The following is a 14,561-nucleotide window of genomic DNA, read 5'->3' as shown; positions in this document are numbered from 1 at the left end:
GATAACCAACCGTCAAGGACTAACTTTGCATTTGATTACATTCAAGAATGCCTTCGCAACTACAAGAGAAAATCATATCCAAAGATTAGATGGTACAGCTGATTAAAGCTCATTAAAATTTTATCATCCCTTCTCTTTTGAGTCCCATCCATAGTAATACTTCCCATTGACCCAAGTTCTTACAAATCTAACTTAAAAAAAAAAAGCACAAACCAATAATTTACAAAGAAACAAAAAATTTGGTGCATAAAGTAAAAATTAAATTAAATTAATATTAATGCAAACCTGGGATGGGTTCAGACATTTTTTTAATTTTTGTTTTCCTTTTCCTTCTTTTTTTCACATTCCCATTTTTCTAACATATTCAAAGTTGGAAAAAGGTGGTTGTTGGGAATACAAGTGTTTTCACACAAAAGACCAGTTTACGAAAGAGAAGGCAAGACAGTGAACATTGTTGATATCTTCTGAAGCATGTACTTTCCATGCAACAGCTTGGTCAAATGAGACATGGCGTCCCATTGTGGACATACAGATTCCGGACGGTAAGCACCCGAACCCCTTTAACAAATCAAACAAAAGGAGTAAGAGAATGCCATCCTTAAATCATGTCTCAACATCATTGTCAGCATTTTAATGAATTTTGTGTATAATTTACCTCCTGCATCAATTTGGCAAAGTCGGTGAACAATGTCTTGCGTCCGGATTCATCGAATATTTTATCCAATGTAATGTCTTGTAGAGCCACTAATGTAGTCTCTAGCATGTCAAGCCCTGCCTGGTTCGCAAAGATGAATACTGGCAATGACTGTGATCGACAATGGTAGATCATTTCAGTAATTTATTTTTTGATATCACAGGACAAGAAACTTCAGTATTACATTTTAAAAAGAACATACCTTTAATGAACAGCACAAAATGGCATCTTGGTGATGCCATAGATTCTTTAATATTGAGTCACCACCTAAGTTGTCAGATCTCACCAATTCTGACCCCATATAGTAACTGAATAGGTAAAAAGTTAAGATGTATTAGCACATACTTCAAAGAAAAATAACATATCTCCAATGGTTCATTAAAGCTAACATGGAAAATCTATATTGAAACCAAAGCTTAAATTTCGCATCATAACTTTTAATACTTTTTGTGCACATGAATGGAAAACAAGGCATGCCTTACCTATAGCTTTGGCAGATCCAGTTAGCTAATGTAAGAGCCTCTGGAGAGCCTTGTGAAAGCTTTGGTCCAATTCCAGGACTTAACCCAGATGGAGATATAGCCATTGCAACTCTTTGCACTGAAGAAATGACACTACGAACATACTGGCGCGCCATCGTAGCAACATTATCCTGCAAGCTACTCTCAAAGGGAAACTGGAAGGCAATAGTCAATAATGATCTTGCATTATGACAAGATGACAGATCTCCAGCCGCAAGATTTGTTGCTGAACCCACTTCCAGACTGGATGTAAGATCCAAGGTCCGATGTGCAGGCAATGCATCCTTTGAATCAGACTGCATTTGCAAATAATACAAGGGAAAAATGAACAACACTAATTAACAAACAAAAACCACAAGCATTGGAATAGTTTTTCCAAGATCTGTGCAATTTGACTTACTGCTTTTGACTCTAATGGGATGATACGGAAACCAGAAGGTAGCAGTGGCGCATCATCTGGGAACATCTCATCAATTGGAGCAAAAACTAGTTCTGAACAGGCACCTACAGCGTTGTCAGCAACTCCACTGCAAATCTGCCAAAACAAAACAATCACATTATGGTACCACATATAAGCTTCATGGCAATAGAAAAAAAATACAACTCATTTTATTTTGTTGCGCCAAAACAAGATATTTCAGATATCACTAACACCAACAGAGTGATAAACTTCTAGTGGCACTATATCTAGGCGAGGGTCAACTAAGTCCAGCAATAATGAAATTACACAATTAAAGATAACAGATATAGGATTCATGTTTCACATTCAAAAATACAAGTAGGTCTTAACATGTTAAACCATAAACTATGTGTTTGAGCAATTATTACTTTCGGAACGCATTATAGTGGATGCCATTCCCAAATAATATTTTAGCCTATTAAGGTAAATCTACATAAAAGAATAGAAAATAACGTCATCTTGCCTTTCACCATTAACATATTCTGCCCTCACTAAAGGGAGAAAAAAAAGTACCTGCAACAGATGAATATCCCTAGAAAGAAAAGCATCTTCCTGAGCCAACGAATGTCCTTCAAGTCGAACAACTTCAAGCAACTGGAACAAAAATAGGCACTGTAAGTACACAACATATTTCACACTAGACAAAAAATGATTCATTTCTCACAAAACAAGATCTAAAGAAATTTTCCGCCCAAAATGGTGCTTCCACCCAAAAAGATAATAAATTTTTTAATAGCTCTTGCTATAAAAACATGCATGACAACAAGAGAGTGCATACAAAAACTCTTATTTTTAAAACATACCTCTTCATGTTCAATTGTGTGGCCAAGGGGCATTATGATTTGACTCCCAGTAAATCTTGTGGGCCTCATACCTGGATAAGCATAAGAGCCAGCTTTCAATGCAGCCGCAGTATAGCCATCAACATTAAAGTCGGCCCACTCTGAGCGATGCTCTCTTAAAAAACGAACCAGGACAGCAGGAGGGACATTCTGGTAGACAACAGGAAATACACACAACATTAGATGCTTTACCACAAAACTGCAAAAGCTGGAATGAATAGAATTCCCCTTCTCAGAAAGGACATGCTAGAATCATGTGAAGAATGAGATTAGACAATAAAAATAACATGTTAGACACAATCTATGTGACATCATAATGAAAATATGACCAACATTGGAAATATATAAACTTACTTGGAGTAGCATAGAAGCCTTTGCACAAAGAACCCCTCCAAGGAATGCAAGGGAGTTAGCAGGATTGGCTACAGTACTCAAATTCTTCGCTGAGTTAACTGCAATTGTAACATCTTCAGCACTATCAACAGTCACAATGGACCAGCCATCATCATTGAATCCATTGACAGCATCATTGAAACCTCTAAAAGATGAAAAATCCACAAGTTAACAAATCATCAACATAAAAGAGAGGACAGAGCTTAAGGAAGAAAAAACATTACAAACCTTATTAATCTTTGACTAAAAGTGCGTAGAACAGCAGGCTGCCTGCCCAAACTATATACCACCTCACCACTTGTTTCTTGTGCTATTTGCCTGATGTAGCGCAGCGCCTTTACAAAATAATTCTAGTCAATACCAACATCAATCTATTCCACATGTTCTAACTTTAGGGTTAGGACTTATTTCGATTTCACATTGAAGCAAGAAGATCAAAAAACGAAAAGAAAGTCGAGAACAATGCATAAAACAAAAGTTAGAACTCATAGAAGTAGCAGCAAGTTCATTTACAATTAAATGAAAAAATGTGTTGACATCCACTTGTTGGGCATTTTCATAGAAATTTCTGCAAAGTATAGTAGAGCATTCAATGGTGAACTCATGTGGTGAACCCCATTTTCATACAAGGATTACAATCATAGCTCTAGGATCATGGCTATGGGACAGTACCTCCTTCGATATTGAAAATTTAGAGCTCTAATGAAAATAAAAGGCTTAGAGGATAGAAAGATGATTTATTGTGAATACCATCCCCATTAACATGGTTCTACCAAATGACCAACTGAATTCCAGAAAGATGATGAACAAGCAAACAATTGTTTTCAATAGAAAGATTAGAGAAAATGTACGTCAGCAAGAATCACATGAACACTTGTTTAAGGATGGAACCTGGATATACGAGTGCTACTTATTCCCATTAAAGTTTTACCAAGGAAAACTCAAAACCTAACTCCAGGAAAGCTGTACTCACCGCAATAGTAACTTTCTGTGCTACAACTTTAGATGATTCATACAGTGGACGCAAAACTTCTGGCACACTCCATGCCTGCAAAGCGATAATATATTATATAAAAAGTTATACAAGACACTAAAAAAATGGGTTTTAAAAGGGAGCCCAAAAGTAAGACCAAAATTTTCAGATGATCAACTAATAGTTTTACAAAAAACTAAAAACAGTTTTAAGAGGGATCCAAGAACTGCGACCTCAAGTTTCATATGATCAACTATATGGATTATTGACCCTCCACCCTCACATGGCCGAATCAAATATCCACTAGGAAGCATTTCAGCTCTTACAAACTGAGCAGGGGAAGCTGAATCAGGACCAGCACCTGAACCAGACAGAGATCTCTCACAAACCTACAAGACAGCAATATAACATTAGTCTCCTTTATAAGAGAAAATTCCTTCAGAAATGAAACATATTGTTATTTAACAAGTTAGACCAAATTCGCATGACACATTGGAGGACAAGGACACTCACCACAAGACTGCCGTTTTCTAGATTAGTAGTGTATCTTAAAGTCCAGAAATCTCGTGCAGGAGCCAACGTTGTTGGAGCATATGTCTGCATTGATGTTAATGTCATTATACTACTTTGAGCATGAAGGCTAACCAAGAAACAACATTTAGTATTCAGATGAAAAGTAACAAATCCCAGTAGTTATTTGTTCACCTGTGTGTAGACAAGTTCAATTGTTCCTCCATTTCCAGCAGGAAACATGGTAAAAACTTCTAGGCTCCGACAATCCCGAAACCACGATGTACGATCTTTAAGGATCTCTGCAATCTGTTGAGAATTTATCCACTGATTTAATCAAAATTGAAAAGCACATGCAGCAAAACATCTGAAATTAAAATCCGTGCTAAGACACAACATTTAGCTTGGACAATTTATTGCCAAAGTACTCTTATTACCTTTGTAGGCTCTAAACTTACTAAACCGCAGGCTCTAGCTGCCACTCCACTGCAACCTTGTGAAATGGCAAAGATCCCAACCGAATCCGGACCAGGCTAACAACAAATGAAACCACAAGAAAATGTAAATAACATAATTTTGGCAAATAAAATAATGCTCCTAGATATAAAAGAAGAAGCAAACCTTCATCCCAGGCATCTGGACCCAATCGACAGCAGTTCCTGTAGCCTTTGAAAGGAACTCTGCCAAGGTCTCCTCTGCAATGGAGAGGAGTCTGCCAAGAGTACAGTAGAAAGAGATTAAACACCGGACAAATACTGGAAATTTACCATACATGTAATAGGTAAACCAAAAGAAAAAGTCATTAGTTTTGAGAGAATACCCAGCAGGGTTGTTAGCATCTCTAAGAGAATGCTGAGGAGTGGTAGCTACAGAGTCACAACTTGCGTCTGTAGTTGCCGCTGATGCCTGCAGCAACGTCAATTTTATGCATATTATACATACACATATAGGACCTTTAAAGCATCTTAGCAAAACTATACATACGAGACAGTATCCGAATATAGTCACAACCAAGAGATCAAAACAAACATACAATTTTGGAACCTGCTAAAAAGTGCAAACAAACAAAATGGAAACATTATTACTTACATGTCAAACTCAATTTCAATTTCTTTATAAATGATTTCAGGAAACTAGAAGCAAAATTTCATTTTCCCTTTTTTCGCTAACAATAGATGCAACTTTATTTCCCCACCAAAGAACACATCTTCAAAATTTCCATTCCAAAAAAATAATAATAAAAAAATGATGCACTATGAAACTCAGTAAACATTTAAATAAGCAGAAAAAATAGAAACATACGCTAACGGTATGCAATTGTTGCCGCATATATCCATTTTCGCAGACCAGCTGAGACACCTGTTTTTGCAAGCGATCATTCTCCTCCATTAATAACTTATTCATAGCTGACAACTTTCTATTCACAGTCTGAAGCCTCGAGGCTTCTTTTCTTTGTTTTTCTCGGCACCTGTTTAACCAAAACAATACCCAATATTTTTTATTTTATAGACATAAACTAAACTGGTTTATTTTTTATTAAAATAAATTTTTAATAAAAGATACCGAGTTTAATGATCCCAAACCAAAAATGAATAATAACCAAGTTCATAAAATCTTCTAACCTGCGGTTCTGGAACCAGACTTTGATCTGTTTAGGCTCGATGTTGGAGAGAATGGGGCACTCCCGGATCAATTGTTGCCTGCGCATAGAACTTGGCTTGGGACACTCGGCATAGACTCGCTCAAGAGCTTCGACTTGCTCGGCGGTGTATCGGACATATTTGCCGTTATCAAGGTGCTTGTTTATGCTACTTCCACTACTGCTCTCCCGGTGCTGGACCACAGCCATAGCCATTATTAATCTCCAAACCCCACCAAGTAAATAAGGTCTACAGAGAGCTGGAGAGAGATAAAGAGGGAGCTCCTCAAAGAGCTTAGTGGCTTTGTTTTGGTTTTTCTTTGGGCTTAGCTAGTCTTGTAAAAGATTCTTTGTCCTTGTAAAGTCCGTCCTTAAGAAAGAGAAAGAAGAGAGAGAAGAGAGCTTAGCATAAAAACGTAAACGGACGAGTCAAGCTTTAAGACCCCAGAAGATTCTTGTTCTCGTCGAAACGCTAGTAGCTTGTAGTTGAAGGTACAAAATCCAAAACGGGGTTAAAAGCAACACATACAGACAGATAGCCAGGCACACACAAAAACAAAGTCCGTATTCTTCTGAAACCTTTGTTTATTGGCTGATGATGGAGCTAGGAAAGAACACAGTGGCTTCAAACTTAGAAAAAAAAGGTAAAATTTTGGCTACTAGAAACCACAAACACCAAAACCTCATACCCCAAATCCCTCACTGTCAAAAAAAAAACCCAAAACAAAATAAATCCACTTGAGTTTCTTCTAAAAAATACATATTTTGAGCTAATTTCTTCTTCCTTTTTTCTTTCAACTTAGAAAAAGGGCACATTTTTAACAAATAAACCAACCCTTTTCTTCTCGCAGACTAACCCTACTAAGCTAACCCAGACAAAGAACTCGAAACTCAAACTTTAAAAAAAATAACAGAAAAAAGATTAAAGCTTGAAATTTTCCCAAGAAGAAAGAAAAAAGGAGGTGGGAATCTAAGGCTCCCTGAGGACTAAAAGAGCCAATGTGCTAAAGCATTAGAGAGCCGGTAAAAACCAAGCAACCCAGAATAAAGAGCGAAACCCTAATCATAATAATCATGTCAAAGAGTGAGCCATTAAAACAGCCTAAAGTATTGGGAGGAAGAAGAAGCTTTGTTTTTTAAGTTTTTGCAAGAGAGAGAGAGAGAGAGAATGAGAGAAAATGAAGGAAAGAGAGGGAAAGACAGTGATCTGTGCCTCTGTGGTGAAACAGTGAGAATAAAAGAGAAAGAGAGAGTTAGAGAGGGAGAGAGAGAGAGAGAGTATAGTGTGCACGCATATCGACAAACTTACCAGAGATTTATTAAATAGTAATAATAATTAATTATATTTAAAAAAGAAGAAGAAGAAGAAGAAATGATTTCGGCGCATTTACGTGGTTGTCCCTAGTGTTGAGTGAAATGACATATTAGGCCCCCCAGTGGTCATAGTCGTAGCCTGTTTTTCTGTCAATCTGTCTCATTCAAACGCCTCTCTACTCCTCTCCAGTTAAAAACCAAATCTACCTTGGCAGTAACAAACAAATGTATAATCCAAATTCTATTTTTCAAATTTGGGAAATTTTTAATTTTTCAGTTTTATCTGTTGACTCTTCAAACCAAACATATTTATCTACCTTCCTCATACGCCTATCTATTTATTGCTTTCTTTTAAAAAAAATGAACGTAAGAATTAAATTGCCATACCTTATATCTTTGTTGAAGTTATCCATCCGTAGTCATCTTTTTTCAAAATCCATAATTTTCTTTAAATTGTTGCTCTTTTTTATTGCAATTGTTTGATTGTTTGATTCGATACAAGTTCACAATAACATCATTTACAACATTAATTGTACCCTTAATGAGTGGTCAAATAATACATTTATATGCCTACTAAAAAAAATTACAAATGAATCTAAATATCTTATAATTGTTGATAATTTTCGATTCTTAAAAAACTAAAATCTTATAAATTTCTTAATTTAATGAAACGGGTTCGAGTTAAGTTGACCACCCATAATTTGGTATGTATATTTGAAAGATAATAAATATATTACTTTAAAAAAAAAAAAAGATAAATAAATATTATGGGGGCACATAAATTGCCCACTAACATTATGTTTGGTATGATGTGTTATATTATTTTATAATATAAAGTTTAGATTAAATAAATGTGACAAAAAGTGTCACATGTTGTAACATACAAAATGAGAATTATAACATTTGGATAGTGTGTACTATTTAAATGTGTAACATATTTAAGAGTTACAATTTCAGTTAGGGCTGCATAACAAGCGGGTTGGTCGGGTTCGGGTTTCGAGTGGAATAAATTATTACCGAACTCGCCTGAATTACTATCGGATTTTGTCAGATTCAGATCGTGTCGGGTGGGAAAGATCGGATTTGGGTGTGGGAGAAGTATATTCGAACTCGCCTAAAATAGGGTCGGATGTGGTCGGGTTCGGTTCGGGTGAGGTGATAGTCTTTTTTTCTCCTTGCCAAATTATACTTTTAACTTTTTTTTTTTATAATTGGGTTTATTTATTTTTGTGAACTTTTAATTGATCAATATTTTACCATTAATTAAAGAAAGAATTAAAAAAACTTACTAATTAGAAAAAACTTATATACGCCCTAAATATCCGCACACACTCTGGCGAGCTAGAGTAGGGTCTAAATCGATCTGCCACGTGTCAACCGTCCACCCGGAGCTGTTTGTTACGGTCCCCTATCTGACCAGCCCGAGCTGGTGGATGGTTTAGCTTCTCCTTGGAGCCATCGTGTCGGCATAGTAGGAGCCACGAGCTAGCGCTGCATTAAGCTCGTGATGCATCAGAGGTCTGACACCCCCGAATCCTTGTAAAGTCAACCACGCAATATAAACGTGTATATATCAGACATCACGTGTCTGTTCTATTCCTGAATTCTCGGATACGCAGTACAAACGTGCGTGTTCGAACATCCCGCACCTGATTTGGGCCATGCGGCCCATTACCCATCCTTACCTATTGATTAGACCACACTTCACTGTAAGGTTTAGGAATTAATCAATAGTGTCACGTAAATGACATGATGGATGATTAGATCACGGGATGACTCCAATACCTACTCAGAGACGAATCTCCTATAAATACCAAAACCCTGAGTAGTGCAGGGGGTTGGCTTCTTCTTGAAAAGCAAGCACTTTGTAAGAAATAGTAAAAAGATATCAATAATATCGACTGGTGGACTAGGGGGATTTTAACCTTTGAACCACATAAAAAAGGAGTGACCATCTTTTCCTTTCAATTAGTTTTCACATTCTAAATTACTATTATTTTCATATTACGATTTATCAATTAGCACTAATTCATTCTCTTTATTCGTATAATTATATGTTGGCGAAAAACCGCGTCAACAGTTTGGTGCTTTCATTGAGAGCGTTTAGATTAGTGCTATCACAAAAACTTGATCATGGTGGTTACTCGGTCGAGGCATGGTGATGAGGCGGATCAACATGATGGGAAGGAGGCCCACCATGCCGCCATATCCAACGAACCAAACCTAGAGGTCCAGCAACGATCGGGAAAGCAGCCGATGGGCCATGACGACACCGGAAGTTCGGCGCCACGACCACCAAATCCGAACCCAGGTTACCTGACGGCGATAGAAATGAAGAACATACAGTTGAGGAGTCAGCTATCCAGAGCAAGTAAGCAAATCGAGGAGGTCTTAGGCCGACTACCCCCTCTTGCAACCGACGTTAACGTCGGAAAGAGGCAAAGCGGGACTCACAAGTCCCGCAGGGATAGCTGGCCTAGACCCAATCGGTCGGTTAGAACCTCAACCCCGAGTTTTGTGCCCATGTCGCACCATAACCAGGAAGCTATGTTTGAGGAGTTTCCCAAGGCCAATCTGCAAGTCAGTCGGTCAGTCAGAAGCTCAACTCCTAGTTTGGCTCCACCATCGAACACACCTAGAAGGGCTCGTGGCAGCTCGCAGAGGAGGTCCGGGGAAAGCTCGCGCAAACAACCTGCTCCGGCCAGCCCTCCCGTGCCGCGATCAGACCGTCGGGCGCAGGAAGCTAGAGGTGGCAGAGTAGAACGACCGTGAGCTAGTTTGATCCGGCCGGACGGGACTAGGATCGCTTCACCAGTTAGGCATCCCCCTTCGCCGATAAGATACCCATCTCCTCCTCGTCCTGCTCGAGATATTCCTGCGCACGGGAGCAGCAGAAGGAATCCTCCTCCCGCCGTTCCTACCCATCGCCCGCGAGCACGAGGGAATGTCTCAGATCCTCACCCTAGGCAGCAGGCTCCAAGCTGTTCCAATGGGAGCTATTGGACTGAGAACCACCAAAGTGGCAGATCCGATGGAGACCTGCGCAATCGTCTAAGTTCGGCGCAAAGCCCTCGGGCCGCCTCGAGAACCGACCTTCGAGACCACCTCAATTCGCAGAGGGGGGATCTGACCAGAAATGAAAGTCATACTCGCCGAGAGGATGGTCCTTCCGAAATACGTGACAGTGGGAATGTCCTGCCAAACCAAGCTCAAGCTTGGAGGGACAATAACCTGCCTAATGCGTACAATGGAACGGGAGCTGTTGAACAACCCCAGAACAACCAAGGGATCAAGGACCAGGCCCTAGAAAGGTTAGCTCAGATGGAGGAGCTAATGAAGAAACTCTTGTCTGAAAAGGGCAAGCCCGAGTACGACTCAGGAGACGAGCTCGAGCTTTTTGCCCCCAACATAGCAGCCACGACGTACCCGCCTGGTTTCCGGATGCCCCATCTATCAAAATTCAATGGGGACGGGGACCCGTCAGATCACTTGGGTATGCTCAATACCCTAATGATGGCCCATAATATTGGCCCCAAGCTGAGATGCTTGATATTCCCTTCGACCTTAATCGGGCCAGCTAGGCAGTGGTTCAAGCAGTGTAAAAAACAGTCGATTAGCTCGTGGAAGAATTTCTCTACCGATTTCAAGAGGCGTTCTGAGCCTCTCAAGAGACTCGCGTCAAAGCAGACACCCTGGCGAACGTGAAGCAACAGCTCGGGGAACCCTTAAAAGCTTACCTGGGCAGGTTCGCAAACGTTGCGGCTCGAGCTAGGGACGCAGACGATAGTTCCAAGCTCATGGCTATGGGGACTGGAATCCTTGTTGGGGGCGGGTTGTGGAAAGAAATCTAGAGGAGAGGTGTCAGCACCGTGGATGAATTCTTGAACAAGGCCCAGGAATGGATAAACTTGGAAGAGGCGCGAGCATCGGTCGTGGGAACCAGCCAAACCCTTGATCAGCCCGTTGGAGCGAAAACGGATGTCGTGAAAACGACTCAAACCGTTGCCTAGAATAACCAAGGGGGTGAAGGCAAGAGAAAGGGGGGCGGTAAGGGCGGATAGCACGGTCCAAAGAAGAACAAGCCCGCGGTAAAGTTCAAGCCAGTCTATGAGGTTTATACCGAGCTCACGAACTCTAGGGAGCACATCTTCCTAGCAAATTATGCCCGCCTTCCCTGGAAAAAGCCAAAGCCTTTGAAAAATCAGAAGGCCAAGAGAGACCCTTCCAAATTCTGTCGATTCCACAACGACATCGGCCACAACACTGACGATTGTAGGCATTTGAAGGACGAGATCGAGACACTCATCAGAGCCAGACCTTTGGCTCAGTATGCACAAAATCGAGTCCCTGCCAGTCAGCAAGCCCCGGAAGCTCCGATAAATCAGCCCGGGGCCCAGGTAAATCAGGATACCCCTCCTCCTATAATAGGAGGAGAGATAACCACCATCTCCAGAGGCGCTCATCTGGCCGGCACGAGTAGAGGTGCCCAGAAGAGGTACGTCAATGAGCTGAAGTCTCATAACGAAGTTGAATTTATCCCGGAGCAGCATCTACCCAAACAGCAGCGATTGGAGAGGCAACCAATCAGTTTTTCCAAAGAGGACGCTAGTCATGTCCAGTTCCCACATAACGATCCTCTAGTCATAACTGCCCAGCTCACCAACCGGAGAGTTAGGAGGATGCTAGTCGATAATGGGAGTTTGGTGAACCTGCTGTTCCGGTCCACGCTAGAGAAGATGGGGTTGTCTATAGCCGAGCTGAAGGCCACCTCCATGATGTTATATGGGTTTTCTGGAGAAGGATCGACAACGATAGGGACGATCGAGTTAGTAATAACCTTGGGAGAGGGACCCCGAACTGTCTCAAAACTCCTCGAGTTCGTGGTTATCGACTGTCCCACCGCGTACAATGCAATTCTGGGCCGCCCTACATTGATGGCATTTGAAGCCATAACTTCTATCCGCCACCTCGCAGTCAAATTCACCTCCTCTACGGGGATATGTACGATCCGAGGTGATAAGCTCACTGCCAGGGAATGCTATAGCATTTCCATGAAGGGAAAATCACAACCCGGGCAGCAGACGATGACCATTCACGACAGAAGTGAGGAATCTCAGGAAGTTAGATCAATTCCTAGGATAGAAAAACCTCAGGAAGTCAATGGCGTAGGTATCACTTTGAGTGATGATATCGACCCAAGGATAGGCGAAGATAAATCTGAGCTCCAAGCCATCGAAGAGCTCAAAGAGGTGAACATCGATCCTAGGGACCCTTTGAGGGTCGTTAGGCTCGGGAAAAACCTTTGTAATGAGAGAAAGGTGGAGCTACTGAGATTTCTACAAGAAAATCTAGACGTGCTCGCCTGGTCTCATGAAGACATGATAGGAATCAACCCAAGCGTCATTATGCATACCCTTAACTTGGACAAAAACATGCCTGCGAAGTCCTAGAAACAGAGGCGCCTGGGCACAACCCGAGCTGAGGCCCTAGAAGAGGAAGTAGCTCGACTTTTAAAATGTGGCTTTATTCGCGAGGCAAAATACCCAATCTGGGTCGCCAATCCTATTTTGGTCCCGAAGCCCAATGGGAAGTGGCGGACCTGCATCGATTTTTCTGATCTGAATGAAGCATGCCCCAAAGACTACTTCCCCTTGCCAAGAATTGACCAATTAGTGGATGCCACTGCGGGGCACGAGCTCATGCCCTTCATGGATGCATACTCGGGTTATAACCAGATCGTAATGAATCCTGCGGACCAGGAACACACTAGCTTCATGACCCCAACCAACGTTTATTGTTACAAGGTCATGCCCTTCGGGCTGAAGAATGCGGGAGTTACATATCAAAGATTGGTCAACAGAATGTTCGCTAATCAGATCGGGAAAAACATGGAAGTGTATGTTGACGACATGTTGGTCAAGTCAAAAACTGCCGATAACCATGTCCCCGATCTAAAGGAATGTTTTAAGATCTTGAGACAGTATGGTATCAGGCTGAATCCCCAAAAATGTACCTTCGGGGTTGCGTCAGGAAAATTTCTAGGTTTCATAGTCAACACCAGAGGAATAGAGGCGAACCCCGATACAATCAGATCGCTACTCGAAATGCCATCACCCCGGTCGCGAAAAGACGTCCAAAGTCTGACAGGAAGGGTGGCAGCCCTTAATCGGTTCATTTCCAAATCAACCGACCAGTGTTTGCCATTCTATAACCTGCTCTAGGGAAATAAAAAGTTTGAGTGGACCGATGAGTGTGAGCGTGCCTTCCTCGACCTAAGAGCACACTTAGCTGAGCTACCCGTGTTGTCTACACCAACAGCAGGAGAGCCTCTTTTTCTTTACCTAGCTGTAACGAAAGATGCGGCTAGCGCCATGCTGGTCCGGGAAGAGGATCGGTCTCAGAAGCTGGTCTATTACATTAGCAAGAGGCTCCTCGAAGGCGAATCTTGATATCCGTTGATGGAAAAAATGGCGTTCTGCCTTATTACGGCCTCCAGAAAGCTCGGACCGTATTTCCAATCCCATTCAATCCACGTCATAACCGATCAACCTTTAAGGCAGGTATTGCAGAAACCTGAGGCATCGGGATGTCTTTTGAAGTGGGCTATCGAGCTCAGCCAATTTGAGATACTATACGTACCGCGAACTGCGATCAAAAGCCAAGCTCTGGCTGATTTCGTGGCAGAGTGCACTGGATTCCTAGAGGAACCGATTGAAGAACCAGTGCAGGCCTTGTGGAAAGTCTTTGTGAACGGTTCTTCTAATGAGAACGGGTCTGGAGCTGGAGTCATTTTGATATCCCCAGAGGGACATCGTTTCCACTCCGCGTTACGGTTCGGATTCGAAGCATCCAACAACGAGGCCGAGTACGAAGCATTATTGGCTGGGCTAAGGGTGGCCTGGGAGCTGAAGGCCAGCTCCATCTAGTGTTATTGCGATTCCCAGCTCATGGTTAACCAGGTATCAGGAGAATACCAAGCGCGGGGAACCAAGATGGCGGCCTACCTTGCCAAGGTAAAGAAGGAGCTGTCCGCATTTGAGTACAGCCTGGTCGAACAGATCCTTCGGGAGCAGAACGCCAATGTTGATGCATTAGTAAAGCTCGCCACCTCCAGGGAGGCCGAAACCTTGGGCCTGATACCGGTGGAATTCTCGGAAAGGTTGAGCGTAGAGGAGACTGCAAGAGAGGTCGAGATGATTGACGCCAAGCCAACCT

The 14,561-nt window shown here is 41.7% G+C and overlaps 1 protein-coding gene across 1 annotated transcript; it reads right to left on the bottom strand.

Moving 5' to 3' along the window:
* Nucleotides 1-75: 75 nt before the first annotated feature.
* Nucleotides 76-7,305, bottom strand: LOC133788581 (homeobox-leucine zipper protein REVOLUTA). The gene is made up of 18 exons (XM_062226104.1): nt 6,016-7,305; nt 5,696-5,861; nt 5,214-5,299; nt 5,015-5,105; nt 4,831-4,926; nt 4,589-4,702; nt 4,397-4,480; nt 4,117-4,272; nt 3,884-3,958; nt 3,139-3,245; nt 2,872-3,055; nt 2,479-2,667; nt 2,189-2,269; nt 1,616-1,750; nt 1,177-1,511; nt 897-1,002; nt 656-805; nt 76-558 (listed from the first exon to the last, which is right to left on the bottom strand). Exons 1-18 carry the CDS (start codon nt 6,246-6,248, stop codon nt 406-408), a joined length of 2,541 nt encoding a protein of 846 aa, XP_062082088.1. The 5' UTR covers nt 6,249-7,305; the 3' UTR covers nt 76-405.
* Between the last annotated feature and the right edge of the window lie 7,256 nt (nt 7,306-14,561).

The sequence above is a fragment of the Humulus lupulus genome, chromosome 7 (genome assembly GCF_963169125.1).
Source record: "Humulus lupulus chromosome 7, drHumLupu1.1, whole genome shotgun sequence".
Classification (NCBI taxonomy): Eukaryota; Viridiplantae; Streptophyta; class Magnoliopsida; order Rosales; family Cannabaceae; genus Humulus; species Humulus lupulus.
Note: the sequence above shows the minus strand (reverse complement) of the source record. Positions and strands in the feature narration are given on the sequence as shown.

Bases quoted from the DNA above. Each gene is read 5' to 3' on its own strand.
- LOC133788581 (XM_062226104.1), bottom strand. From the start codon at position 6,248: ATGGCTATGGCTGTGGTCCAGCACCGGGAGAGCAGTAGTGGAAGTAGC. The intron at 4,703-4,830 runs GTAATAAGAGTA...AATTCTCAACAG, and splicing joins TAAGTTTAGAGCCTACAAAG to ATTGCAGAGATCCTTAAAGA. The intron at 1,751-2,188 runs GTACTTTTTTTT...TTGTTTTGGCAG, and splicing joins GGGATATTCATCTGTTGCAG to ATTTGCAGTGGAGTTGCTGA.